Source organism: Phoxinus phoxinus (assembly GCF_949152265.1).
Source record: "Phoxinus phoxinus genome assembly, chromosome: 9".
Taxonomy (NCBI): domain Eukaryota; kingdom Metazoa; phylum Chordata; class Actinopteri; order Cypriniformes; family Leuciscidae; genus Phoxinus; species Phoxinus phoxinus.
Window position 1 is genome coordinate 8,190,563 of NC_136884.1, and position 27,570 is coordinate 8,218,132.

At 37.7% G+C, this 27,570-nt stretch overlaps 1 protein-coding gene across 1 annotated transcript in view; it reads left to right on the top strand.

The window, feature by feature from the left end:
- The window catches only part of tmem178bb (transmembrane protein 178Bb), an 84,597-nt gene that overhangs the window by 12,664 nt on the left and 44,363 nt on the right, over positions 1–27,570 (top strand). The window contains exon 3 of the mRNA XM_079622360.1: positions 25,661–25,774. Coding sequence (XP_079478486.1) covers positions 25,661–25,774 — 114 coding nt within the window. The remainder of the gene's footprint in view (positions 1–25,660; positions 25,775–27,570) is intronic.

The following is a 27,570-nucleotide window of genomic DNA, read 5'->3' on the forward strand; positions in this document are numbered from 1 at the left end:
TACAAACATTTTGAAGATTTAAAAATAATACAAATTTTAGGAGGACTCTTACATAATCATTTCTTGGTCCTGTAAAAATGTATATGTGTCCAGACAGAGAAATGAGGGTAGCGACAAATATGTGATGAAACTTCTGGAACACGGAGACAGTCAGCGGGGAGTTGATGTCTCGGCACACCTTTATAAGACCGAAAGCCTCAGGCGATGAGCAGACCGCTCAGATGAGCAGACGACTTACGGATGTGAAACTCTGAACATCCACCTTTTTTTTTTCACATTCCCAAAGGTCTGCTGTCCAGAGGGCAAACTGACAAGCAGAGAACAAGAAAACAGCAGAGGATCGATATCGGCATGACAAATAACGCCACAACGCATGCGGCAAAGGGATAGATGTCTGTGCAGAGTTTGAGGACCGTAGAAGGTGTGGACTAAATAAAAATCAAGAGCTCAGCATCATGTTTCCATTTTTACCTGGGAAACGGAGGAGGAAAACGAGAGTACTCGGAGAAGGGAGATGGAATTCTCTCTCGCCTCAGGGAACTGCCATTAACTCGCTGGGTTGTAGGCAGGCGGTCATGCTGCTGTTGCTAGGTGCTCACTTCTCCTCAGCTTGTGAGAACAAAACCTCCTGCTCCATCTGTCCACTATACACTAAAATCCTCGAATGGAGTGATTTGGATTTCTTTTGTCTGTGGTGCTTGCTCATACTTGGGGTTAGTGATTTTTCAAAACCTCTCATTTTAATTTGTAGAGTATCTTCTTTTGTGGACTTGGAAGTGGGATCTTTGGACATGCAGCAGCTAGAACTCCCTAGTAACCACCTAGCAACAAAGAACCGTCTAGAACACTACATAAAGCACATCCTAAAACTGTTTAGAACACCTGCTTAGAAACACCCTGACAACCAGCTATAACATTCAGATTGTGGTTGAGAATTTGCACAGGCAAGCGCCACCCCAAAAATACAATGTACAGAATCATTAAATCATTTTCAAATAAAAATATAGGCTAGTTTAAAAATAAATTACTCTTTACATACAATGAGCAACACATTGTTTAAATAGCTTAATAGCATCTTTGCACAAGGGGAAAAACATATCAAATGTATTGTTTACCTCATTGTCTTTTGCCAGTTAACTGGATTGTAAAGTGATGCATTTCCATAGATTTGCAAAAATATTGCTCAATTGTTTGTGTTTGCACACACATACGCCTTCCTGTTGCCTCATTATGAGTGAAAATGGTGCCCTCACTCTCTTTCTCAGTTGCTCTGCGGGTCCCCAGCTGATACATAATTGAATATACGGTAACGAAGTTCGTGATAAGGGCAACCAGTGACATCAACACACCCAAAACTAAAGTCTCAGGGGGCCGGCAGTCTCCTCATCACTGCTTATTTAAAGACTGTCAGTCAACCTGCAGTGAACACCTTAGGGATATTACTGCTGTTTGCAGCTATAAGCACATCACAAAAACCAAAGGATCTTTTTTACCTTTTAACAACAAATACCAGACATGCCATTCACAATAGCTTATGAAAGCATGGTTTAATAGGGGAATGGTTTAATTATTAAAGCTAAGTACAAGTGCCAATGACATAATTATTTGTTTTTTGTACACTTCTGATGTTGCTCTTCTGCTCTTTTGATGCTATTCATGATGGGAATAAACGTTGTGATGACAGAGGTGCATCAATGTTTGGTCAAGGTCTTGTGCTGACAATGCAAGAGTCAAACACTCTGTAAAGTCTACTCCAGCAAATCCCAAAGACTTTCAATGAATTTAACGTCTGAACTCATAGGTGCCAGTTCATGTGTGAAAATTATTCTTCATGCTCCCTCCCAACCATTCTTTCACAATCTGAGCCTGATGAATCTTGGCATTGTCATCCTGGAATATGGCCATGATGTGTCTTCCTACATGGTTGTTTAAGAAATGAAAAGCTACACACTCCATCAATTAGGGTTAGAAGACCTGATGCCAAACATATAACATGCTAGAAACATAATAATCACTGCAATAATGATCCAATCATAGACTCTTAAGCATTTGACAATTTGACAAACAACAACTTGTTTTTTTTTGGCCAGGCAGTGTATATTGTGAGAGCAACATCAAAAATGCACAAAAAAATAGATGATTGTAATTAGTTGTAATCTTAGTCTGAATGTACCAAGTCATTGGCTCTCAGCTTTAGTAATTAAACCATTCCCCCATTGCCATCTACAAAATCTCAGCACTACATCGAAAAACCAGCAGCTATACTCTGTCATTACACCGCCAGCCAGATCAACTGTGAGTGTCGGATATAGAAACTGATTTTTATGTCGTTTCTTTCTGCCCTCTGCTGTGACAGCTGTAAATCTACCTGTGAAATCAGGGAGAGAAAAAAGGAGAGAGTCATGCGAGAGAATTCAAGAGAGGGTGGAGAAGTTTTGCAGGCTGCCACAGTGGCGGTTCTGTCTCCACTGGTGTGTTGAGGGAAGAAGCTGATAACTGTCTGTCTGCTTGTATCGCTCAGAGACTGGCAGCAGCAGGGTGCCCTCTGGGTAATTGCCTTTCCCCTGTGCTCTCTATAATGCCTCTGCTGCTCCCCATGCATGTACATGAGCGCAAGAACATACTTACATAAACACTGACATACAACCACTTGAAACGGCAGCAACATATTCAGAGTTTTAATATAATACCGAGCGGTTCAAGGACACGTAACAAAAACTAACAAGGGCAGATTGTGATAGGCACAATGTTAATGAGGTTCACAGCAAGAATAACAGCTTACAAAATGCTCTCGGAAACTTGAAAAATCAGACAATTTAATCCAGAGAAAGCGTAGGCGGAAACTCAGAAAAATCAAAGCACAGATGAAATCGGAAAGCAGCCCAACAAATGTTTTCAATGGGATGAGTTTGGAGCCAATCTGCAAAAACTCAGAGGCTCGGTCTGGTCTAAGGTGGAGCCCAACGGAAACGACAGACTGCCAGTGCCCGGCTAATTTGGTCTGATTGTGTTTTGCTTCCATCGAGTGCATTTTGCAAAGGCACTCAAAACACAAACACATTAGGAAACCTCTCGCGTATTATGAGCAAACTCTCCCTCTGAGTGCCAAGTCCATAATTATCAACAATCAAAGATTACAATTGCCTATCTAATCTGAATATTATTTATAGACGGCCATTAAGAGTTTTGCGGCATAGATTTTGCATGTAATAGGCGATTGTTGATAGCAATTTTGTTATTTTTTTGTTCAATCAATCAGCGATTGGGCTTTAAACCAGGTCCCTCACTCCGCTAACAATACATTATAAACCTGATTAATGCTATTAAAGTCACATTGGTTCAGACGATAGAATCAGGGGACACAATTAGGAGGAGGACGGACTTGAGTGTTGATAAAAATTTTGATGATGGTCCCTGATGGACACAGTCCATTGATTTTTTTCCCCCCTCAACTCATTTCAAGTTTGCCAGGAGGAGCTGTACGTGATATGAATGGCCACCTGATGCACACAAATCTGGCCCCCGGCACTGGGAAAGTGACTTTGAAAGTGTCCTAATTTAACAGATGAACTATAGTCAAGATTCCCTTAATTAGCTACACTAAGTTAGTAACAAAAACTAGCATTGGAGGTATTTAGGGAGGATATATTTAAAGAGAGAGAAGGGGCAAAGGCCAACATTTATTTACATTTCTTTTTGTGACCTAAAATTTCACACATTTTATGACTAATAAAGACTAATAGACAAACAATTTATCTGGTACAAAATGAAGACCTCAATTAGGGTGACAGCATAAACAGATACATTTAATTTAAATATAAATACAACAACAACAATTATTATTATGAATTATTACATAACTCATCTAAAATAATAGTGGTGAAGAGCAGCATAGATACACTTTTTAATACTTAAAATTGCACACAGATGAATCAGTGAATACAAACCAATTAGCTAAAATGTTCATTTAAGTTACTTAGCAGTAACTAGCAGGGGAAAGTACCTTATTACTTGTTCTACTCAACTTGTCGATGTGACATGATCAGCAAACAACCTTGTTTAGTTGTCAGATGCCTTCTGAATCTCTCATAACCAGCATTTTCATGTGAACGGGTCAAGTAGCCTGTACAGTCCTTGTTTAATTTCCCTTTTCCAACCTTGGTCTCTGGTGTTAATGACCTACGCTGGAAGCAAAACAGACTTGATAGATTTTAGGTTACTTGAGCCTGGCATAGTTTCCAACAGCAACTGAAACAGAATCCACATTCGACATCCTGTCGGCAGCCAACGGCAACACTCCAGTCATTAGGAGCTGCATACTTTCCCGATCTTGCTGAAAAAGTTGAGTGTTTAATGCTTCTTTCCACCTCTTGAGTTTCCCTAGGAATGAGATTCATTAATTTGAGCCCAGTATGAAGTGATCGAGAGAGTCTCAGTAAACCGGTCGCAGCTTTTTCTCCATCTCCACATCGGGTCTGTAATTGAATTCCTGCTCTTAACAGCGGGTACAGGGGTGTGTTAATGTGGTGTGCGCTGTGAGCTGAAGTACACTGGAGTGTGTAAGATGTGTTATGGAAGAGTACAGAACTGACACCGCATGACGGATATAGAGGAGCAGAGAATATGGTCTCCTTTTTCAGTGGGATACAAATTCATAGATCTGGTACAGAATGATTGCGGATAATTAACTTCACAGAAGGACGGCTTGTTTTGTCATGTTTTTTGATGGAAAAGCACCAAAAGTAGGAAAGCATTGTTCCTCCATCTTATTCTCCAAATGTTTGAGACCATCCCATGGGTTTCATGAGCACTGTACCTTAGTTTCCAAATGACGTCATCTATTGACAGCTCAGTCATTCTTTAGGCCATTAGAGGTTTCTGTCTTCCTGTTTTCAACCAGGCGTCTGTGGGAAAGATTTATAAAACCATATTATGAATTTTCAGTAACACATTATTTAAAGAGGCCATATTATGCCATATTTTTTACATTATCGTTTCACCTCTCTTCCCAGTCTTTTAGTAACTCTCTGTTTAGTTCCTGTCTCTACAGGGCTTTTCACACTGCGCTTAAACCTGGGTTATCATCGTTCTAAACACTGCTTTTAACCCTGGTTAAAGGAACGTTTCACACTTGTAATTTAGAAGCAGGTTAGCACCGCTTTTGCAGTGTTAACTCCGTATTGTAGTGCCAAACTTGTACAGTGTGAAATGATGCTGTGTTAGAATGTTAAAGCTAGACAACCAATCTTAGCAACAGACAACCAATCGTGCACTCATATTTGCATGCTTTGTACAGTCACAAAACACTGCATATTGTATATAAACAATAAATTGTGTTTGAAAGGAAAATTGTCAAATGCTGACAGAAATTGCGACAATTTGAGTGAAGAGAAGACTGTTTCATTTAGATTATCTTTATAGTTTGAGCTTTTTATATTCACCCGCCAACATTATAAATGTTTATTTTCAACACATTCTTACGGATGGTTTCAAGACTATAACAAATCATGTTTGCATTTTCAACAAAAACCTCATCCATATTAGCCAGCTAGATAACACTTCGTCTTGATGGCAGAAATTGCAACAATGATGTAGAATATGTCACAGCAGACTAAACATTTAAGTTCGCAAGGCATAAAAATGAATGCAAAAACTCTACAATGTAAAAGTAATGCAAGCTTGGAAACACACCTTTATACAATATCCTGAAGTATTTGCTATAGCTAGTGAGAGCACAAATTTCACACTGCCAAATATATGTTCATTTGACAAGCAGGCAGCTTTTGCCTTCAGTCAGATGGTAATCCGTGAAGTAGTTACAGTGTACAAATGGACTGACAGCACCGTAGTAATTGCCCATCTGTGAGGTGACATACAGGAAGGAAGCAGTCATATACCAGATTGTGGATAAAGATGGCACGCACCATGGTGCCAGCCTACAAAGTCACAGTATTTATGTATCATTTTTTCTTTCTGCTATTCCTACACTTTCCAGCTCAGAAAGCCCAAGACCAAGTGAGAGAACATGAGCATATTGCTGCATGTGTAACAACTGTGGCTGTCAATAGATTAAAATAACTAATCTCTGTTGATCACATAACTTTCTTGGCATTAACCCGATTCATCTCAATTCGTGTATTTGCTGAAGTTTGCAAAAGTGCAAGCTGATGTGTCCCTTCAAAATGATTACAGTCGTCTTACCTCACCATATGACAATTTTGTCCAAATAAAATGGGAATTATGAATTGAATGCTTGCTGAGGTCAATATGACATGTGCATTTTCAAATGCTGAATTAAAAGAATTTGAAGACCAATGATGCACAAAATCATCCATTTCTGGTTTCCATACAGAAAAAAAAGGAGATTTTACATAGAATTTACATTTGTAGTCATTAATTTGGTTTTAAGGACACATAATCAGCTGTGCAGAAGCAGAAATCTTGACATATATTTTCAACTCTATATTTTGTTTTCCATGAATGGGGTCGAATATAAATGTGTCTACATGAGACAAAATTGGAAAAAAATAGAAAAGACAGTAATCCCATATAATAATTTTTTGTATGTGGGACATTCAGAAAATGAATTAAAGATAAATTAAGATGAAATATTATCCCAAGAAATACCCATTTCATTTACCACAGAAATAATATTAACTTCACCAGCTACAGTAATGCAATCATGCAAGTAAATAGTGAGAAAATTAGCCACTAATGTGGATATATAAAAAAAATGTTTTTTCCTGAACTAGTTTCCATTTGATTTGATATCCAGTCTGTAAAGCTTTCAGTTCATTCTCTTCAATAAAGCTTCTTGCATTTCATCATGTTTAAAGATGCTAATAACCAAAATTAAATTAGTACTCTCGTCTAATGAGAAAATTGTAGTGAAACGCTCCAGCAGCATCTGCCATACCTGTTTAGAGACTGGTGCGAGGCTATTCCTCTCAGGCAGTCAGCAGGGACGCCGAGACTGAAATAACTTGATTAATGTATGGCACTGCTGTCCGCCAAAGCCCCCCGGGCTATGACGTATTTAAAACAAACAGCATTTCTTCTTGTTTCCCCCTTTTAGCTTCCAAGCCTTGGCTTTGTGGTGAGAACGACTGGCATTGGATTTTACTCATCTTGTTTGCACATGCATCGATTGATGATTTTCACTGTTATTGAGTTGTTTTATGCTCAGGGCTATCTTAGCTTGTTATAAACCCAAATTAGTTCAGCCAGAAAACTGATATCAAAGGTCTCATCATGTCGAGCGACATTCAGCTCAGCGTGCCGCAAGCTTTAATTGCTATCGGACACCATTTTTGCTGCTGCCACACACTCAGAAATGAGTCAAAAGATAATCTATGGGGCGTTTTGCCCTACCGCCATTTTAAAGCTGTTATTTTACATTACAGCGACTAACACACACACTCTGATAGAGATGGATGTGCCGAGGATCTATTTGTCCTCTTCAGGGGGGAAAGCGCGCGGCTGTAGTTCCCAAAAAAGGCTTCATTTCAAATGGCTGCACCGTGAGAAGGACTTGGCAGCTTTTAATTAACAACGAGGTTTGCTCTGGGAAAGTGGAAGATAACGTACCACTCAAAGTCGGCGTGAAGCACGCAGAGAAAGACGGATGGAGAGAGTAACGTTCTGTTCACATTAATTAAACGGCTGGTCGACCCAGCTTCCCTAAAATAGTGAGAAAGGAGCAGATCAAAAAGGAGGGAACACAGCCTTTCAAGCTCTAAGAAATGGGGCAAAAAGGCTCAGGGCGGGTTTATGCATACTTATTGACTCTCAAACAGATTTTTGCTTTGCATAATTCAGCCTGTATGTGTTACACGGTACAGTATAGGTGTCTGCAACCTTAAACACTGCATGGGGTTGATATGACCCCATTGAACGATAAGATGTAGAGATTAATATTAAATGTAGTTATTTTGAAATGCTCAATTCCCCTGCATTTGCATGCCAAACTACTTGGTGTAATCCTTGCTCATCGTCACGCACCCTGTAGCAAACTTTGGGGATTTTTAGAGGCTATATGCTCCAAATAAACCACACAGCATTGGACAAACTGTTGGACTAGTAAACTAGTTATCCAGGTGGTCGTTCAGTGTCACTCATGCACACACTGGTCATGTAGTTTGGTCTGCCATTTTTTGCATGCATATGCTTACATATGATATCACTTGTTTCTGCTTCTTATTCGCCTGTGTTTTGATCAGGAAATTCAGTACTCTTTCAGAAGATGCCTAATAGCACCCCCTATAACAGTGAAAATATGGAAAGCCAGAAAGTTCCGTCAATGGCAGGGAAAGAGTTAAATACAATTTTTGTTTTAAATATATATTTAAGAATACAAGTTCCTTAAAAAGGTAATCATATCCTGAAAAATTAGAGACAGATCCTCCCAGGAGACAAGCTTGGCCGTCGAGTCTTGCAGTAACGTGACTCCCAGCAGAGGAATTGATCGAGTGGCCACCCCTAGTCTCTTGCCCTGGAAATTTGCAAGCCAGTCAATCAATTAAAGATCTCAGTGGGTCGACGGGCCTCAATTGGAAAATGTGTTTATGCGTGCTTCGCTTAGCACATTAGGCTTAAAGCTCTTTTCAACACGGCTGAAAAAGATTGATAAGAGAGATAGCCCCATTTCCCTCTGGCTTCTAAATTGGCCTTGTAGGTACCTAGCTTTTTGGAAACTTAATTTATTGAGTTTTCTCCGTATAGAGCATTTTTTTAGGCACTGCTCTTGATGTAAGGAAATGCACAAGGAGGTTACTAAACAGTTAAAAAATTGTATTGTCATTTGGAACAAAATCATGTTTTATTAAACTTATGCAAAATACAGTGTTATGGGTGGTAAAAATGTATTATTAGGGGGTACATTTTCTTAATTCACCCGCCATTTAGCATTTTTGGCAAAAAGTTAATTTGGGACCCTGCAGCTAACTCTCTCTTAATGGCATGATGGCATTTTTGCAATTATATTGGCACGCCAGCATGGCACACTGTGCAGAAGCAGCCCATGTTGTTAGGCATGTATTAGTACTTAGGGAAGAACGCCAAGAAACTGTCTGTGGGACTAAGAGGCAAAGAAGATGTCGTGCTAAGAGAACACATGTTGACAAGACTTGACCAAATGCTGCTCCTTATTTCCTCTCAATCAATTAATGTGTGGGTCATATGACCAACTGAATTTGCATTTTGGCCAAGACATTTTTATTTGCATTAGTGAAAACAACTTGATAACATAGGTATTTTTAGACCCTATGAAGACCCCCTTAAAAATCTGTGATCTAGAAAAGTGTACAGTATATATATATATTAAAAAAAAAAGTAAAACAGCAGCAATTAACTGTACAGTATATTCAATTAGTAAGAAGAACAAAAAATGTTTCACAGGGACTTGAATCAGTATATAAACTCACAGCCACTTTATTACACCTTGCTAGTACCTTGCTAGGTTGCCTTCACAACAGAACTGCCTTAATTCTTGGTGGCATAAATAGATTCAACAAGGTGCTATTTGGTCCAGATTGATATGATTGATTTGCAGATTTGTCACTGCATATTCATGATGCGAATCTCCCATTCCAGCACACCCCAAAGGTGCTCTATTGGACTGAGATCTGGTGACTGTGGAGGCCATCTGAGTTTAGTGAACTCATTGTCATTTTTCAAAAACAGTTAGAGATTTGTGATGCTGGAAGTAGCCATCAGAAGATGGGAACACTGTGGTCATAAAGGGATGGACATGGTCAGAAACAATATTCCGGTAGACTCTGGCATTTAAATGATACTCAATTGGTACTAAGAGGCCCATAGTGTGCCAAGAAAATATCCCCCACACCATTACACCACCAGCAGCAGCTGTAACCGTTGATACAAGGCAGGATGGATCCATGTTTTTTTTAATGGTGTTTACGCCAAATTCTGACCCTACCATCTGAATGTCGCAGCAGAAATTGAGACTCATCAGACCAGGCAATGTTTTTCCAATCATATATTGTGTGTGAGGTGAGCCCGTGCGAATTGTAGCCTTAGTTCTATGTTCTTAGCTGACAGAAGTGGCACCAGTGTGTGTTCTGCTGCTGTAGCCCATTGGCTTTGATGTGCATTCAGAGGTGCTCCTCTGCATACTTCGGTTGTAACTAGGGATGCACCGAATCCAGATTTTTGGGGTTCGGCCGAATACCGAATCCACTGGTTAAGATTCTGCTGAATCCGAAACCGAATACCAAATCCTACTCCCATCCTCAGTCCATTAACACAGTAAACACATCAATGAAGTAAACAACGTCCACAGCAGTGGATTTTTCATTTGATTTTATCTGTAAAATAAAAATAAAATAAAAGAATAAGCAACATTATGCATTTTAACAGCGGTGATGTTGTATATTGTTAATAATGTACCACATTATGTTGCATAATGTACCACGTGGCAAAAAAGTTTTTATTAGGCTACATGAGCTCATTTAAATAAAACTTCAAGGCAGCATGCACAATACAATGCGACTTAGAGCATCATTTTGTTGCACCATGCTATTAAAAATCGATGCCATTGGGAAAACACTATTGTCATGCTACTGAAAATGCAGTTAAGTTGGTACCATCACTATTCCTAGTTAGTTGACTAGTAGACAGTGAAAGTTATTGCCTGGAGCAGAGAGTGGGCTTTCCACTTATTCAAGATGGTGACATTCTTCTAGATGACTAGTGAAATGGATGTGTAGGATGAGCAACTGAGATGTATTTTTCTCTTTGCAGCATCCATAGTAAGCAGATGGAATGGTAAAGCACCGAATCCTGAGGCCTTTGAGTTTCCCTGACCCAGATTTTCATCTCACTGCCTGATTTAGGTGTGCTGCACTAATGTTTGAGTCATAACGTGTCAGCTCTCTTATATGTCAACCTTTTGTGTAGGTTTTACACTTCAATGATCCCAGTAGTGTTTATTTCCCCCCAAAATTGGCTTAGCTTTACAATGCCACAGATCAAGTGTGGCTTCTAGATGCATCACTTTAGCAGTGGTGTAACTTCAAGACTGACATGGTCAAAGTGAAATGCTCTGGCAGGATTGCGAATCTATCGTGAATACATCCACCCCCATCTGCCCAGCTGCTCTACATGCACCTACAGCTCTCTTCCTGCTTCAGATGACATCTGTGTGTTCCTAGTGAATGGAATATATTTGTTTATCCTCTCTGCGGCTTCATAACCCTCTTGGATCGGAGCCCGCGCAAAAATCCCAAAAGACCAAGCTAATGTCTGCACTCTCTCTTTCGATCGCTCTCAAAGCACTGAAAGGTAAATTGTATATATTTATGAAACAATTGAAAAAGTGTGGGTGTTCGGAAAAGCAGGAACGAAAGTTATGGGAAGTAAATTGGCTCAGGTTGATGTGACTCTTGAACTACACCTCACCAAAGGTCAAAAGTGCAATCCCTTGCCTATTCCCATGGACTTCATTCAGACAAATCCCACGTCTATTTGGAGTTGAGATTCGAAACCGCAAAGGTTGCCTCTACCTAAGGGCCAGGTTTGACATTTTCATCCCAAAAAACTGGAAATCTCTCACTTCAGTCTGCTCAATGCATTTGGAAGTGTGGCTAGTCCTGCAACCCTGGAGTCTATTATGACCAGCTGAGATGAAAGGTTTTGCCTGGAATTAAATTTGACTTCCTGCAAGCCTGCTTTATCTACACGCCGCCAAATACGGGACTGTCCTCGATCTAACAATATGTGGACAATCAAATATGCACTCCTGGCAGGGATTTTAAAATTTTAAGCTTAAATCCAAGAGTACTGTCTTTCGAAAAAAAGAAGAAAAAAAAAGACAGGCAGAACATTACCAATAGTCTCAGGCTTGGTCCCACCTTAGACCTTCCCATGCACATGAAAATGGAAAGCACTTTTTCAATCTGGCAAGCTCAAATCTTACTGACTGACTTTATACAACAAAGTCATGCTTGCAAGGTACTGGGTTGATGCTGCAAGTGCTTTTGAGGCTCAAATAATGACTGGATGTGCAATGTTGTCAGGTTACTAGCATCAAACCCTTAAAAGATAAAGAGTTTAATTTGAGACACTGATGTCAAGGATCCATGAAATTGAGTGAGTAATGGAGTGACACCACAAAAATACACTCCAACTATGAACACCACAAACATTCAGTTAATTCAAACAAACAGTAAGGTAAGACAAGTCCCAAAGGAATAACCGTCTGATCATTTAATAAGTAGATGGCAACAAAAAGAAAACTCTTTCCCCTGACCTCTTGATTCTTAACACAAAGCTCAGCAATCCCGGCATTATCATTAGATCCATGTAAAGTGCTTTATCAATAGACTACTTAACATATAGATTCCAGGAGCAGTGGCAGATCATGCCCCTGTCTGTTTGGCGGATATCCAGGCTGCTGTCTCATAAAAACTTTCACCGCCACTTAATTTAAGCCAATGCCAATCTTGAACTACAGTGTACATTCCTCATTTATTATTTACAGGCAATATGCAGCTGTTCTATTTGCTGTTCTGTGAGAAAAACACAATCTTCTGTCCAAACAATCCAGTTTTGGACCTCTTAATTATACTCTTTCAACAATAATAAAGGGTTTCCAGTCAATAGCTTTCTTCATTTCTTCAACTATTCAATAATTTCTCCAGCATTTATATGCTCCACAGTTTTATCTTTTTCATAGCGTGTAAACAGGATACAAAATTAACACTCACCAAGCACCTCCTGAGAGTTAAAATCAGCTTTGGCGAGTAAATACAATCTGGCCAGTTGGCTGGTATATTTATTGGAAATGACTATATGGTTCAAATCTTAAATGTGCACCCAGTAATTAATGCATACTGACACCTAGAGGTGTAGATGCGGCATCACACAAAACAAATATTTTTAATTAAAATCTTTGATGACTTAAATTTATTCCATAAACAAAAATCCACTGGTCATGTAATCTCAAAATGGCTGCCACCATGAGGAGACCTGCTCTACAAAAGCTACTTTTATCAGGCTACTGATAATGCTTGAGTCTTAGGGCCCTATCTTGCACCCTATCATTCCTATTTTGCACCCGAGGGCAGCGGACTTTTCCCTCAACAGACGCACGTCGGTAAATTAGGGAATGACTTTGCAGTCGGGGGGTGTTAGCAAAAAGAGGAGGCGTGTTCCGGCGCAAACGTTCCCTGGTGCAATTTTGCGGTTTCAGAAAACAATTAGTAAAAACCTAGTCTAAAGTCAGTAGCGCATTATTCAGATGCTATTTTAAGGGAGCGTGCTTGGCCATAATGTAGCGTGCAACGCGCATACACTTTGCTTCTCTCATCTACACAGACGCAGCAGTTCCCATTTTTTTTATTATGTAATTTATCCTGCCGGTATAATAGCAACAGCGAGATCCGCCCTCAAAGTTACTTGCATTTCGCGTTTGATACTTGCGTTTCAGATCGTTAAAATAGGGCCCTACATCTCTTGTGTACATAATTGTAAACATATTTCATAAAAGTACTATTCATTTTGTTTTGTGTAAAATGCAATGCATTGAGGAACATGTTACTGAGTGCACTTTAAGTGCATGAACAAAGCACTGTTTTCATGACCAAACAAACAGTCTGTCTAAACAGGCTGAAAGAAATTCAGTTGCAATATATACCTCAGTAATATTTTTGCCCAATAATAAAACAATGCAAAATATAGTTTGTGACTGATAATCTTCACCTGATATGGAAAATAAAAGTTAATGTAACCTGTTCTATTGTCTGTTAGCATAATTAACATCCCCTCTTCTTCACTTTTTTTGTACAGTGAGACTATCTGGATCCCCCCCAAAAATCATTAGATTTATTTCAGTGTATATTTAACTCTAAAGATGTAGAGAAGAGAAGTGACAACTTTTCACATTCAACCTCTAGACAAAGGCTCCTCAAACTAAATGCATCTCACGGGAGACTCAAGTTAGCATTGCGACTGCCATTATCCATTTGCTGTGTGTGTCAGCAAAAATATTTAATGGCAGTGTGAGGTTTTCTCCTACAGGAGTGAAGGACAGTGCGTTGGCAGCCATTTTCAGGCATTTAATTAAGCAGCTCTGTGCCAGTGTCCAGATACTATCAGTCAGTAACGTCTGCCCATACTTCCATCTCCTGCGCCCAACAGATAATTAATAGGCTAATGCTTTTTTATAATCGTCTCATTCTTAATCACATGCAAACTGACCAAGACAAACACAGCGACTGGCGTTCACAACACTATCTGACAGCTTGTCAAAGACTGAAAATGGACTTTAAAAGAGTGCCAATTAACTCGATAAACAAGGTTATAGCCTAGTTATAAAATGAATACCATTACGAAGAAGAATGCTGCTCTAGCATATTATGCATGACTGATTAGGGCTATTGCACGCCCACAGACTTTTGAAGAGTGATTAGATTGGCTATTTATTTATTTTTCCACTGGATCAGAGTGAGTTCCTCCACCCTCTGTGAGTTTGAGCCGAACAGCCGCACACCAGCCCGGATTCATCCATCTTAATTCTCTAACACAGTGGGCTTGAGGGCTTCTGCCATACTGATTCTGGCGAATTACAAGAGACAAGCCACTCCTGAGGGAAGCCTTCATGGCCCTTCAAAGACAGCATGATGCTGCGGAGTGTAAAACTCTCAACATGATCCATAGCAAACCAGGCTCATTGTTCCCCATCAATACCTCCTGAAGGCATGCCACACTGTTTTCCGATGGATCTTCGATTGCAAAAGCTGAATATCAAGTGGTGTATAGGAGGGGGTAATCGTGTAGGCTACTCAATATGGAGATGGTCTTAACATTAACACTGTTCCAGTACAACCACTAGTCTATTCAATTGAGTCATTCTAATGAACCGATTATTTTTGATGATTCGTTCTAATCAATTCACTTCACTGTAGAACTTTGGAAATAAGACAGTGGTCTACACAAAAATGTACCATTGCAAAAGTTGCAACTAGCCTATAGTTATAAAACAATATTATTGATACTACACAATTAAACCTGACAAAACTTAAACCAAAACCAAAACTTACTGACTCCAAACTTTTAAACTGTAGTGTATCTATGAAAATGTAATTTACTAAAATTTACAAAAAAGGGTAAACTTAGTACAAGGTTGTCTTATTGGGCTAATTAGTCTAAACTAATTTCTAACAAATCTTACTAATTTAGTCTAAACACTGCAAACAATGCATAGAAAAGTATCACAAAAATAGTCTAAAACTATAACTTTCGAGGTTCACACTTTATTTAAAGCCAGTTTCACTTGTCTGAAAGATATTTACATGTATTACTTTAGCAGACTATTTTATCCAAAGCAACTTGATAATAATACAGGTTAGTTACCATGATCAATCGCTCATGGATGACAGAACAGCTTTATATTCCAGCCATAAAACAGACACAATCAACTATATTCAAGCTTTAGTGTATTTTTAAAGGACATTCACATTTCTCCAGCATCCACTGTTACCTGTAAACAAGATTGTCCTCAATGACATCTGCACACTGGCAAAATTAACTGCACATTACATTCATCATCATGTCATGCTCAGCCACTGCATGAAGCATCTCTGAATTAATTTCACTTCACTTGTAAAGCAGAGACAATCTATCTGTCACGTTCCCTGCAGCAACGGACTGCTCTACCTGGACAAACCTTCCTCTGATGTGCTGTGTTGTAATTATGGAGACAATGAAACACATCAGCTGGATCAGGATACTTGACCGTTATAATATCCCTCCCCTTTACAACCGACCAATGCACTTAACTGGTGTATCTCGCCGTTAATCCAGTCTGGTTTGGGTTCGGGGAGGGATGGACCGCAATCTGGGTCACCGAATAATGAGGCCAGGGCGCGTACTGCACCACAGCGTCCATCTGGCAGCTCCACGTGCCTGTCTCTGCCAGAGATAAACAGGTCTGGAGGAATAAACACAAAGAGACATGTTACCCTGCTCGGGAATAAACTCGGGAGAACATTTTTGCTTTTGGAATTTAGTATGGAAGCATACACAATATTTGTTTTATGTACTGCTCTATGTGTATGAGTATGGGAACCAGACAATAAAAAAAATAAAAGACAATTATTTAAATATAAATAAAAAGATTATATATATATATATATATATATATATATATATATATATATATATATATATAATTTTATAAAAATCAGCAATTTAATCATATACAGTCATGTGAAAAAGAAGTTTGTCATCCATGGCTTCTCCATTTTGTTTTTATGTTTGTTAAGTAATTAATGACACGTGTAATATGGCATGTGTTGTGGTTCATCCGAGGTTGTATTTACTTAAGTTTAAGAGCAATGACCATGACAGATGATTTTTTATTACGTCATGATACATAAAACCATGGAATTCAAAAGATTGTCCTTTCTTTTTCACATAACTGTAAATATCTTAATACTGAATTTTGGGAGTAAACCAGGATAGATAGTAACACTGACATACATTTATATATATTATATATTACACTTTCTAATATACATATAGAATTATATATATTTTTATACTATAGATTATATATATTTTCATTTAATAATAATTATATGTAATAATACATTTAATATTTAAGCAACCTATGACAAACAGATGTTTACAACAGATATATCTGCCGCGGTTAATACATTATTCCATTTGCATAATTTATTATATAATTTGTTCTATTTTCTTCCTTTTGTGGAAATAATAGTATATTCAATTTTACACATCCATATTTCTTTATAAAAAAAAACCTTTTAGGGTTAAGGTGCACTGAAAGTTGTTTCAGTTGACTCAGTTGCAATAAAAACAAAAAACAAAGGGAAATTTACTCGGATGTACACAATCATTAGCACTGTGCTTTTCCAGCAATGCTCCTAACTGAAAAATAATAAATCCACACATGCATTATGTCAGCCATTACACTGGGGGCAAAGAGAGAGAGAGAGAGAAAAAAACTGATTGTATGATGACAGAGATCTTTGAAGTCCATATGCATGTGGGTGACGGCACACAGTGGAGTGAAGCAGAATCTTGACTCATAGAGTTATGCCAAAAGCCTCTCTCAGTCTTTATCAACAGCCTTTATCTTGATCATAAGGACAGAGACCACCATGAGGCACTTTTATAATTAGATTGTGGAGTGTCGGGTCAAACACTATGAGTCAGCTAGATGATAATGCCGCTCTGGGACTGTTAGTGTCAAGCATGGCTTACTCCAGCTTTGATAAAGCACTCGTATCATGCCATATGTTGATCTTTTGCTATATCTCACAAAGGTCTGCTAGTGCACAATGTCTTAGGAATTGCAACACTCATTCTCTGCTTTTTCTAAGACACCATGCAATTAGGGGAAAGAAAACCTAACTGCTAAATGGTGAAAATAGTTAAAATGCTATAAAAAAAAAAAAGTACATAATTGACTACCATTACTATTCTCAAGACTGGTTGGAAATTAGATTAATCACAATTGTTTTTTAAAGAATATTTATATATCTTTTCTACACAGTTTCTTGTCAACTTTATCTTGCTCACTGCAGTTCAATGTTCTCTGTAAAACTCAATATTTAATGGGAAAGCACTGTACAATTTATTTTGAAAATAAATTTAAGTGGTCTAAGGTGGCATTCTTTGGACAAATGCTTTTCTATAGTGACCGCGGAAATTAATGATGCCCCTTTTTTTCTTATTTGGTAAGAAGCATGGTCATTATCAGTAAACTAAACAAAACATAACTAAATAAAAAATAAAAATAAATTAAATTCTTGAATATATAAAACTGTCACGTTTTGAGTTTGTTAATGTTTAGAGATTGCTTTTGATATCCTTATGTTCTGTTCATCTGTTTCTAGGTTGGTTTTGTCGTTCTGCTAATTAGTTTAGTCATCCCCTGTTTCCCTGCCTGTTAGGCTACGTTTACACGTGGGCGGCTTTTTTCATAAATAAACTATTTGGTACATTTTAGCCTTCTAATGATCCAGAGGTATTCAATATATAAACAAATGTTTCTCTGCAGATTTATACATAGTCTTTTCTCAGCACATACTGAAATAATATTATGTCAACTTAATCCAAAGTTTCCTGATAATATTTTATTTCTTTTAGGGGCTGTTTACGCGACACCGATTTTAACCAAAAACGTAAACTCTTTATGCAGTTTGGCCGTTCGTTTACATGACAACGGCGTCCTATAAAAGCATCACTTTCGGCGATCCTTGGCATAATGAAGTTGTTTAGTGTATCACCAAAAAAAGGAAGATTACATTGACTATAATTACATACAAACACTAACTCGATCTGTCATTCTTCTGAGAAACAGCAGTGTATTTGACTCGAACACTAAGGCAACATGAACAGGGTAATGATGAGTAATGCTTGCCACTGAACAAAGGGAATTGCAGCACATGGCGGCAGCATGGCTACAGGCCTAGCAGAGGGGGGAGTTTATGATTAATGGAAATAAATATGAAAAGCATCACATCAGCCCCAGCACCTGATCACTCTCGCCTCCACAACTGCGTTACTGCTTAGCAAACGACTACATCACTAGCGGATACAGCCCTCGGTTCACTTCAGTGTGCGCACTACACTCCTGGAGTCAGCGGCACCGACGCTGAATATCTCCTGACAGAGAGGTCAAGATTCAAGATGAATCCACTGCTACAATTTGACATCCCTTTTTTTTTACTCTAATAAAGTGGTCTTGAAGTAATTCTTGCAATGCCCTACATATTAAATATTTATGGGGATGTACAATTACTTGAAGTATGTCAGATGTTTATATATAGCCAGTCATTATCGCTAAAAAAACTAAAAACATTGAATAGGCCTATATGTACATAAACATTTTGATTAATTTTATTGACTCCAAAGCACATATTTACAAGGATCCAGAGTTATTAAATATATAAACAGTTGTGCTAATTGTGGCACAGTTTTATTATTTACTTGTTAGAGCATATTAACTTCTGCTCTTATATTACCTACAAATGTATGTGTTATATCTCTGTGCCACTTTTAAAGGGGAGATCAAGTTAATCCCCTTTATAATATCAAAGCAACACTGGTGACTTTGCATGAACCTCATGTATTATGGGATATTATGGGACACCACACAGCATTGATCCAGTGTACATGTAATGAGGACACTGGACACATATCATTGATCCCAGGCCAAGTCAAATTTCAGGCTATTTGTAACCGGTTACCTTATTGACATGCAGTCCTTCCTCAAGTATAACAGTTCTATCTTACTGAGTTGTCAATATTGTGTATCTGAGGTTTTTCTTAGAAAGGTTTTGCTCATTGGGAGACATGTGTTGGCCAGAGGGAGTGAAAAAGTGAAGTGAAGAAGGCCTCATGAATTATTGACAAAGACATTGGAAAAATGGCAAAGTGACATTCCAAAGGATCCAGAGGAAATTTAAAGATGAGGTTCAAGGGTGATTAATTTTGTAACGGTGCCTTCGCACTTCGGTTGGCAATGTGTGAAACGTGTCGCAAATGGATTATTTAAAATCCATTTATTTATTTTGAAATTCGGCTGAGCAGACACATTAGTTGTGGATAATGGCAGTGATTAATCCTGGAGTAAACAGCTGAAAATGCCCTTGCGGACCAAAAAAAAAAAATCACCCTTCTGGGAAAAAAAAGAAAAATCTAAAATGTCCTTTCTCTCTCTATGATAGTTAAAGCAAAGTGAGACAGGCTGGAGATTCATAAATAAGTAAGAGACTCTTCCAGTCTCCCAAATGCCTGCCTGCAGACTTTAGATTAGCACAATGAGCAGAAAAGCAGACAGCGCAGGAGAGTTTGCCAAAGAAATAGTACTGAGTCTCTCTTTGTACTGTATACATAATGTTACAAAATTAAAATGGCAGCCCTTATAAAAATATACATGCGCAGTAGAGTTGACCATTTAACAATTAATTAGTACAAAACATGATAATAAGCATATATACTTTACATTTATTTTATGTTTTAAAATTATTATTAATTGCAATTAATGCAGTTCTGAAGGGGGTCCAACCCGCTCACAAGGTGTGTCCAGTGAGTGTACGATTCACACAGGCGAATTGAGGCTACAATTCGCACAGGCTCACCAAAATTGGACAATAGAAGATTGGAAAAATCTTTTCTGTTGTGACATTCAGATAGTAGGGCGTAAACAATGAAAGTATGGATCCATCCTGCCTTTTATCAACAGTTGAAGCTTCTGGTGTGGAGATATTTTCTTGGCACACATTCGGATCATGGATGTGCAGCCGACAAATCAGCAGCAACTGCGTGATGATATCATATCAATATGGACCAAAATTGGAGATTACTTAATCAGTGTGTTATGTTGTAATTCAGTTTTTTGACAGTCCTAATATACAAAGAGGTAGAGAGAAAACAAATACTCTTTGATACCCAAGGAAGAAAAAATTAGATTAGTCAGGCTGTCAAAGAAAGAACTAAAAAAACATAAATAAAAATAACTTGCTCAAAATTGATCAAAAACAGTCCTGGTGCTAAAAGGCGTCAAGGGAAGCCAAGTGACCTTTCATTGACTGGCTTGTAGCAGGACTTTAGAGAATGCTGGGAGTGTAACTTGGAGTGTAGCTTAACATTAACGTAGATTGGTCTGTAAATAGTTTTTTAGTTTTTTTACTTGACAAAGCAAACACTCTATTAGGCTTCCACTACCATTTATACAATGTTGAAAGGTGTAAAAAGGGATGGAAGCTCACAAGTCAACGTCCCCAATTAAACTTTGAGTCTCACATCCAAATCAAAGTAAGTACTGTGCTCCCAGTGACACTGTCCTTATTGTCCTTAGATTTCTTTGGAGTATTTAAAATCTATTCAACTCTCCCAGGCTTTGGCCATCAAAAAATCTATACCCAAGAACACATGCTGTCTGGTCAGCCTGGAAGAAAGATGGTTTTGGTTTACACTCGGTCGCTGACCCGATCAGCTTCTGCCCCACAGGGATGCATAGGGCCAAGAACAATCTGTCTTACATGCCTGTGTAACAGGAGATGTTCGTGGAGTTACTCATTAAACCCAGTGTAAGCCATGTTTAAACATGAAATTTGTCATTTTATTTGGATGTTTTCTATCCCACACAATATGCAAAGACACCTATAAGTAAGCCATTGTAGATTGATTTGCCCACAAGGTGTAAATACTGTGGCACTAGGCACAGTAAAAAAACATAATAAATATGATTTTAGACAAAATAATAGTAAAAAACAAATGCATGTACTGTTACACCCTAAAATAAATGTATAGCCTAAATATATAATGTGGTTATGTGTTGGCTCGCCACTTTATGACCAATGAAACTAGTAAAGTTCCACTGCAAGCGTATCCATTCTCAACTTCTGTCATTACTGATTTGTTAATCAATGTGACACTAGAACTTCCCTCAGTAACACAACATAGATTTGAGCTGGTCTAGTGGTTCCTGGAGGAATGAGATAATGGAAGACAGAGTAGAGCATTGGGACTATAATTCTCTTTTCTGGATGGTACAGGCTGCCATTTTCTATCTGCAGAGTTTCATAATCAACAGGAAATGATATCCTGGACAATAGTGCAAGCTGGAATGATTGCTGGCGTGTACCGTTAGGACACAGAAATATGTATCATTATCTTTGTCAGCCTTTTTCCACTGCTGATCAGTGCATGTGCGTGAGCTCTGTAGACACATGAGCACATCATCTTCCTGTCTAAAGGGGAGGATGTGTGCAAGCCTCATTCTAAAGGCCATATCATTCGCAAACGCACTTCAGAGTGCTCACAAATGAAATAATTTCAGACACGACGCCGCATAACTCATTCCTCAAAGCTCGAGAGATATGCTGTCTACCGAAAAGCCTCAAAATACACTGAAGAAACCAGAAGGAATTCAGATGTGAAAAGCGGAAACCACTGTTTGATTAGAAACAAAGAGAAACACAAATCACACGACTTGTAAATGTTGAAAAGGCCTCCTGGAATGCAAAAATGGTCCGTGTATCATCCGATCATTTCATTTCCTATTTGGAATGGAATAACGAGAAATGAAAAAACAGCTCGTTTATTCGTTTTTTTGTTTAGTTTAAAAAACGAAAAATTAGATTTTGGCTCGATTTTTCATTTTTCATTTGTGGTTTACAAATCGGTTTTTGGGTTCGATATTTCGTCTGCGCATGTGGGCGGCGCTGAAACGCCCCTTTCATCTGATTGGTCAAACCGCTCCGCCTTCAGTACGAGCTTTTCTTTCTGTCGGCAGAATAAGAGTCAGTACGAGTGCGGCACTAACATTATTGCACTTTAATAAAATAATGTCTGAAACCACCACTCACTTTTAAGTTACTATGCACAATATTTGACGCAGAAGTATGTTCCAGCGACCCCATCGATGTGAGCTACAGTAGGTTAGGCTATGACAGATTATTTTAGCATGATGTATTTCTCATTGATAAATACAGTGCAAATAGCCTAGTTCCGTCTCTTTGGATAAAGGGAAGTGGAAATAAAAATCAACATATAGGCTGAATTGTACCATATATGTCCTTAACATTAGATGTCCGTAGATGACCTATAACTGTTAGCTACGTCAGAGTTAGGGGATAACACAGTTTGTACAGTAGCCTATAAAATCATTATGGTTCCCATAAAACATGAAAACCCAACAACCCAATGGGAATATATCCTTGTTGTGTAAAACATCTGTTCATAATCTTCACCTTTTTCAACTGTTATTTAAGATTATTTGTGCATAAATATTTGTGCATAAATGTTTGTGCATAAATGTCCGGACAGACAGACAGACAGACAGACAGACAGACGGACAGAAGTTTAAATGTGTTAGGCCTATATAAATTTAGGCACATATAACAAGTATTACAAACTACAATAGCCTAAACAGAACATGGCAAGCCATTGCAACTTGTAGGCTATAGCCTACTTAAAAGGAAAACAAATTTGCTGAGTAAAAACAGAGCTTGTGTTGTTGAATCATATTTTTTCTAGTATATCTTAAAATATAGAGCTCATGACAAATAAAACTTCCAGATGGACAAATTTAAACGCAAAAACCAGTGTGAATAACAACATCTTAGAGTGGTAAACTTTGAAGTAGGGTTCAAGTTTTAATTAGTTGTACAGTTTGAAGTGTAAAGCTTGTTCTCATACACAGATATGGCCTATTTATGAATGAAATTCATGCATTTATTTGTCATTTAAACTGATGCAAACAGGAAAAGAGAGTAGAAAAGACGTATTATCCTGTCGCCCCCTCTAGTGGAGAGCATTAACTATTACGGCCTTCATTGCTCAGATAATGCAAATCAATGGATTTTTTGGGAAAGTATGTCTGACCAGTTATAAATGATATAAGCGAGTCAGACCAGTCTGGAGGTCTGAGCTGAGTTTGGTGAAGCATTAAAGTGAAGTCAATTTCTCATAATAAATAATAATAATGTTTAAAATATGCTGCATGGCTTTCTCAAGTCAACATAATGAAGACAACTCAGAGAAACATTGACCAATTCAGAATGTAATAAAATCGTATTAGTTTTATAATAAAACTAATAACATTTTAAAGGTATGCTGTGCTCTTCAACCGACATGATTTTAATCAATCCCAAACCCTGCTAATTTTGACAGTATTAACGTTCACTGATTTTAGCTTCTCTCTTTTCTTTCTCTTTCTTTTCATGTGAACTGAGTAGGCTACACATTACATTCATAAATATAAACTTTATTTCTATAAAATTTTCAAAATTAGTAAATTAGTAGAGTGGTAAATGTTACACACTATAATGGTGTTACATATAGGCCTAATAGTAGCCTACAGTTCAGCCTATGTTGATTTTTATTTCCACTTCCCTTTATCCAAAGAGACGGAACTAGGCTATTTGCACTGTATTTATCAATGAGAAATAGCCTACATCATGCTAAAATAATCTGTCATAGCCTAACCTACTGTAGCTCACATCGATGGGGTCGCTGGAACATACTTCTGCGTCAAATATTGTGCATAGTAACTTAAAAGTGAGTGGTGGTTTCAGACATTATTTTATTAAAGTGCAATAATGTTAGTGCCGCACTCGTACTGACTCTTATTCTGCCGACAGAAAGAAAAGCTCGTACTGAAGGCGGAGCGGTTTGACCAATCAGATGAAAGGGGCGTTTCAGCGCCGCCCACATGCGCGGACGAAATATCGAACCCAAAAACCGATTTGTAAACCACAAACGAAAAATGAAAAATCGAGCCAAAATCTAATTTTTCGTTTTTTAAACTAAACAAAAAAACGAATAAACGAGCTGTTTTTTCATTTCTCGTTATTCCATTCCAAATAGGAAATGACATGATCGGATGATACACGGACCAAAAATAAATGAGATCTGTATTTTCTCAAAGTGAAGGAGAAAAGGGAAAACAAATACAACAGTCGAAGGTGTGAAGACTTGTATTCTGATCGTGCTAAATACAGTGAAATGAAAGGAAAATCTCTTGCAGGAGTGTGTGGGATGTATATCTGGGAAATGAAGACAATATCTTCATTGAAATTAATACATTCTCTACTGTTGTTCTTGTCAGTGCAATAATTTGACTGATGTTATCTTGTCATATTTGTCAGCAGTGTTGGGAGTAATGCATTGCGATAATGAGCATTATGTAATCCGATTACTTTATTTGATGTAACGAGTAAAGTAACATTACTTTACCCACTAATATTTGAGTTACTTAAAAAAAAAAAAAAGGTTAATTTTCTTCAAACATTTTTTAAACTAATACACTCGTGCCGTGTGGGAACAGACAAAAAGTTCAAAAGTAACGAAACATTTTTAATTAAAAAAAGAGTTGTACAGTAGGTAATATAACCTGTAATGTTATGATATCTTTTGTATGGTATACATAGCTCTAGTGGTCAGGAATTATTTGAAGTGGTCAGTATATAATAATATTCTAAATGTTTTAAAAAAAGAAAGAAAATAAAGGTTCATGTTATTTAAGATATGTTGTCTAAGGAATTGTGTTAAACACTTTAACACTTGTGTTAAACACATCAAAAAGAACTTCGTAAAAAAAACCCCACCTGCAATGCCTGGAAGAGAGCGAGCCTCAGCCACGTGAGAAAATGTAAAACAAAAGTAATGTAATACATTACTTTCCATAAAAAGTAACTAGGTAACGTAATTATACTTGCTTTTAAAAGTAACTTTCCCCAACACTGTTTGTCCAACGCTATGTCACGACCAATTCGTACGAGTATGAGGTGGCTAGTTCCTACGAATTAGTACGACCTCACTTGTTCGAATTCGTACGATTTGTCTAAACCCCAGTGATGGGTAAGTTTAGGGGCGGGGTCAGGGGTAGGTCATTCGTACAAATTCATACGAATTGGGCAACTTGTAAAATATGTACGATTTAGCAAAAATCATACAAATTCGAAGTGAGGTTGTATGAATTCGTACGAATTAGCCAGCTCGTAAAATACGCACAAATTGCAGTGAGATCGGGTTGGTTTGTCAGCATTATTAGACATATTATTCACTTAACATTTCACCATAAACACAAATCATTTCTGGTTCGTCTGTTCGCTTATTTTACCAGTACTTAAACTCATTTGTTCTACTTCTCTTCTTTCAGGGTCCATTGCAAGATGTTCCTATATCAAGTACCACTACTCCTCAGCCACAATACCCAAGAATCTCTCTTACAACATCACCAAGACCATACGTCAGGATGAATGGCACTCTCTACGTGAGTACATGGCTTTACTTGTACATATGAAGATGCATTTAAGAAATGCCACTACTGTGATTAGAGAAGACTACAAATTCTGTACTTGTAACACAACTAAAGAATTATTATCTCAAACTGTCTTATTAGCTTGACAAAATTACATATCACACTCATAGTACAAATCAGTGTATAATTTAACCATTACTGCTGAGACAAGCACTTTGTAAACAGTAATCATCCCTGACCTAGTGATCTCATTTGCTCAGACCCTTCTTGCTAAGGTCAAGTCAAAGCCAGATATGGAAGTTGTAACGCAACACGTTGTCATTTCATTCATTTTTTTGGGCAAGCTCTCGGTAGACCTAAAGATATGGATGAGGTGATGTGTTGTTGCTTTGTGGAAGGAGAAAGTAGGGTACATATCTCAAAGTCAGATGTACCTTGTCGACCCACTTTTGCTGTTTCCACCCTAACCAAAAGGGAAATTATGAAGATGCTTTAACATAGAAGTGGTGGGAAAATGCTTTAATACAGAGAGTGGGCCATTAGTATGCAATCTGACCCACAGGAAGCTCAGCAAACCTGTAAAGCCCATCATTCAAGTTTTACACAGGCCACCCCTTGAGGGGTTGATTATTAAAGATATATTTACTATTCATAAATCCATTTAGCTGGTAACTAAAATAAAACAAATATTGTACAACAAATATTACACATATACTTTAAGTAGGTAAATTAATAAGCAGTGTGCATAAAAAATATTATTAAAATATAATAAATTATAATAAAAATACATATCAAGTTTACTTAATATAACTGTTTATATATAAAAGTGTGTGTATATAAAATAAAGTAAATACTTTTTAAAATGAATATTACACATTAAGTTCACTTCACAGTATTTTTTAAATGTATAAACGTGTATATACAATAATAAAATACAATTTCCACTTGAGAGCCAGATCAACACATGTGTCACATCACATTTTTGAGTTTTAAGAACATATTTTAACACCGAAAGTTATTTTATTCAGTGTCCTTATGCAATCACAAGATGTGTTTAATGCAAAGGCCAGAAGTTATAATGAATTAAATGCATAGTAATAATTTTATTTTAGGCATTTAATTTAGTTTTTTAGTTTTTTTTTGCATTCATCTTGCCTGATTTAGCTTTAGGAACACATTTTTAAAAACAGTTCAACAGAAATAGTTTGAGGAAGCCTACAGTACAACAAGCTTTTCTGCTCTGTTCTTTTTTGGCTGACAGCCACATTTGTGACACTAAATTTACACTGAGTGGGGAGTGTGTAAATCTAAAAGGCCTTCTCCTCAGAGAGTATGGCTTGTTTGAAACCCTCTTATGAGATGGGATTGTGGTTTGAAGCTGCCGTGTATCACAGACAGAAGAAAGAGCGGGATTCACCATGCCCTCAAACTGTCATGTGGTCACACTTCTCTGCACTGCCTCTGTCAGGTGACTGGAGAGACACCTTTCCTTTAACCCCAAAACCCACCAGTATCTACACCTCCATCTCTCTCGCTTTCCTCATTTTCCAAAGCTCTAACATGGAGGGTTATGAGATCAGAGATGCATTAATGACACTTCTGGAAAGATCCAGAGCTCTCATGCAGTCAAGTGCAACAGATGAAAGATCTCTGTGGCGCCACACATTTCTCACGGTTTCCATTTTGTGCTCACTATCTCTGGTTCATATAAATCTATTATTCTGTAATTGTACTTTTTGATATCAGAAATTTAGCCCAGACCTGCAGGACTCATTTTAAACCTTGCAAACAGAGTTTAGATTTTAGAG